The sequence below is a fragment of the Bison bison genome, unplaced genomic scaffold (assembly GCF_000754665.1).
Source record: "Bison bison bison isolate TAMUID 2011002044 unplaced genomic scaffold, Bison_UMD1.0 scf7180017864516, whole genome shotgun sequence".
NCBI lineage: Eukaryota > Metazoa > Chordata > Mammalia > Artiodactyla > Bovidae > Bison > Bison bison.
Window position 1 is genome coordinate 164,795 of NW_011495069.1, and position 2,626 is coordinate 167,420.

General features: G+C 61.8%; 1 protein-coding gene across 1 annotated transcript in view; it reads left to right on the forward strand.

Annotated features, from left to right (window-relative positions):
• The window catches only part of PADI3 (peptidyl arginine deiminase, type III), a 27,610-nt gene extending 25,306 nt beyond the window's left edge, over positions 1–2,304 (forward strand). Inside the window, 2 exon segments of the mRNA XM_010829929.1 lie at positions 275–400; positions 2,071–2,304. Coding sequence (XP_010828231.1) covers positions 275–400; positions 2,071–2,304 — 360 coding nt within the window.
• Positions 2,305–2,626: the final 322 nt, after the last annotated feature.

Here is a 2,626-nt window from a genome sequence, read left to right on the forward strand (position 1 = left end):
CCCCTGCGGGGGGGTGAGGCGGTGGCAGGGGCACCAGCGGGTGGAGGACGGGGCACCCTGAGCCACGCTCTTGTGCCCCCTGCCAGGGGGTGAGGCTGTGGCGGGGGGACCCGAGCAGGCATGTTTTGATGAAGGCTCACAAGGAGTAGGTTCGTGTGGAGGGCTGACCTGTGGGCACTTGGGCATCTTGTCCATCCTTAACCAGACGTGCCCCCGTGGGCCTCCCCCCACCACACCTGCAAGGCCTCCCTGACTTCCCCGTCCTCACCCCCAGAGGTGCATCGACTGGAACCGGGAGGTGCTGAAGCGGGAGCTGGGCCTGGCCGAGCGGGACATCGTGGACATCCCGCAGCTCTTCAAGATGGAGAGGAGGAAGGCCGTGGCCTTCTTCCCGGACTTGGTGAGGCCGTCAGCCGGGACTTTGGGTTTTGTCAGATTAGGTGCCAAGCCTCTACTCCCCCGGGGGCCAAACGCCCGGCACCGCTGTGTTGGGGTTGAGGGGCCGGGGCTGGGGGCAGGGAGACTCAGAGGTCCCACGGTCCCAGCGGAAGGACCTCTTCTTGACCGGTTGTCACAATCACCACGGAATGCTCACTGGCCAAGCCTGCACTCCAGGGCCGTCTGGGAAGGCCGTCCTCTCCTCCCGGGGACCCAGCTGGTATTTGTGCAGTGAGCGAAAGATGGCGTGAGGCCATGCGGGTAGCATCCACCGGAAGGTCAGACAGCCCTTTCCCCCGGCTCCCGGACGCTCACCCACCCCCTGCATATTTAACGTTCCCTGTGTGAGATGCAGAGATGACTCAAGCTGCTCCCTGCTCCCAAGGAGCTACCAGTCAAATCTGGTCGGGGAGAAACTCGCTTCACCTCTCTGAGGGTTTGTCCCAAAGATCTACCTTGTGTGATAAAGTGGTGTGCCAGATCAGAGGTGAAACAAAGCACTTCCAGCCTGAGAGGTAGGCCTGGAGACCCAAGAGGGCTCCGTGGAAGAAGTGGCCTTTGATTGAGCCTGGGGGCTTTGCCTCTGGTGTCTCTGAAACTTGAACTTGCATCTGGAACACGGGGACCTCGGGGCCCCACCCCAGGCGTTCCGATCCCGCAGGGGCCTGAGACTCGCTGCCTTTCTAACAGCGAACCCCCGGGCGCTCTCTGAGGCCCACCCTTCAAGCAGCACAGCTCCCTCCTGCCTCTTTCCCTCCCTCTCGAGCCCTCCCCACCTCCATCCCTCGGAGGAACGAGACTCGCCCATCGTCAGAGGCTTTCGGGCAGCCTGTCCACACCACCCTTGCTTCATCCCACCTTCTCCTTCCCCTTTCTGACTGTTTGCCCTCCTTGATTTCCCCTCTTGCAAAGCCTCTTATCACTCCCTTTCCTTCCTGCATCTCCAAGGAGGCTTTGCAATAAGGCCCGTGCCCCCAGAAGCTTGTGCAGCGCTCCAGATTCTTGTGTTTGTAGGAAACAGAAGACCACCAAAGTGGGTTTCGGCCAGAGCCGAAGATTTAGCGTAAGGACCCCAGGAAGGCCCGTGGCGGGGTGGCCGCTGTGGGGGGCGTTAGGAGGGCCTGGAACCAGCTCCTGTTTCCACGGCTACACTGCTCATCCACCCCCACCCCCACCACTGCCTCCTCCTTTTCTGGGCCTCCCTAGCCTCTGTGTCCCAGGGGACAGACATGAATATGGCCACACCGAAGGGCAGACACAGGGAGAGAGAAACTCAGCTCTCCCACCATGGTAACGGCACCAGCCGAGGAGGGAATCTGATCGGCCCCGCTTGGGTCACACATCTACCCTGGTCCCATCAGCTGTAGCCTGGGAGTTCAGGATTCCGTAGCACAGACATGGCAGCTGCCTACCAACGAGGAGGGCAGCCGCCAGAGAGAGAAGTTCTCATCGTGAGCTCTGCACGTGCACAGCTGGTTAGGGTTCTTGCCAGGCCACGTCCCTCCCTCGCTGTCTGAGGGGCGAGTGGCTGTTTGCGAGGTGGCTTCAAAGACAGCACCAGGCCCTGCTGAGCATAGAGAAGGTGCTGGGTGGGAGCCGATGCTGCCCCTGACCTGGGCGCCCCCTTTGCAGGTGAACATGCTGGTGCTGGGCCAGCACCTGGGCATCCCCAAGCCCTTCGGGCCCGTCATCAATGGCCGCTGCTGCCTGGAGGAGAAGGTGCGGTCCCTGCTGGAGCCGCTGGGTCTCCACTGCACCTTCATCGACGACTTCACCCCGTACCACATGCTGCACGGCGAGGTGCACTGCGGCACCAACGTGCGCAGGCAGCCCTTCTCCTTCAAGTGGTGGCACATGGAGCCCTGAGCCGGCCGCCTCCACCCTTCAGCCCTGGGGTGGGCCGTCCGCCTGGGCGATGGAGGCCGAAACAGGCCCCTGAACAATAAGTATCAAGAGACCCCAAGGTTCCGGACGGAGCACCCGCTTGGAGGCCTTTTCCTCCAAGTGTTCACACGCCTCGCCTGCCGCCCGTGTGGTTCTCAGACTTGATCCCCTTGGCTTCCCAAGAAGGACCTCGTTTATTGTGGTCTGTCTTGCAGATCTGCATGACTCACGGGGACTCCTCCAAATATTCCCATCTCCTTCCCCAAATCCTCTGTGTGGAGCCTAGTTCCCTCCGGAGTCTAGA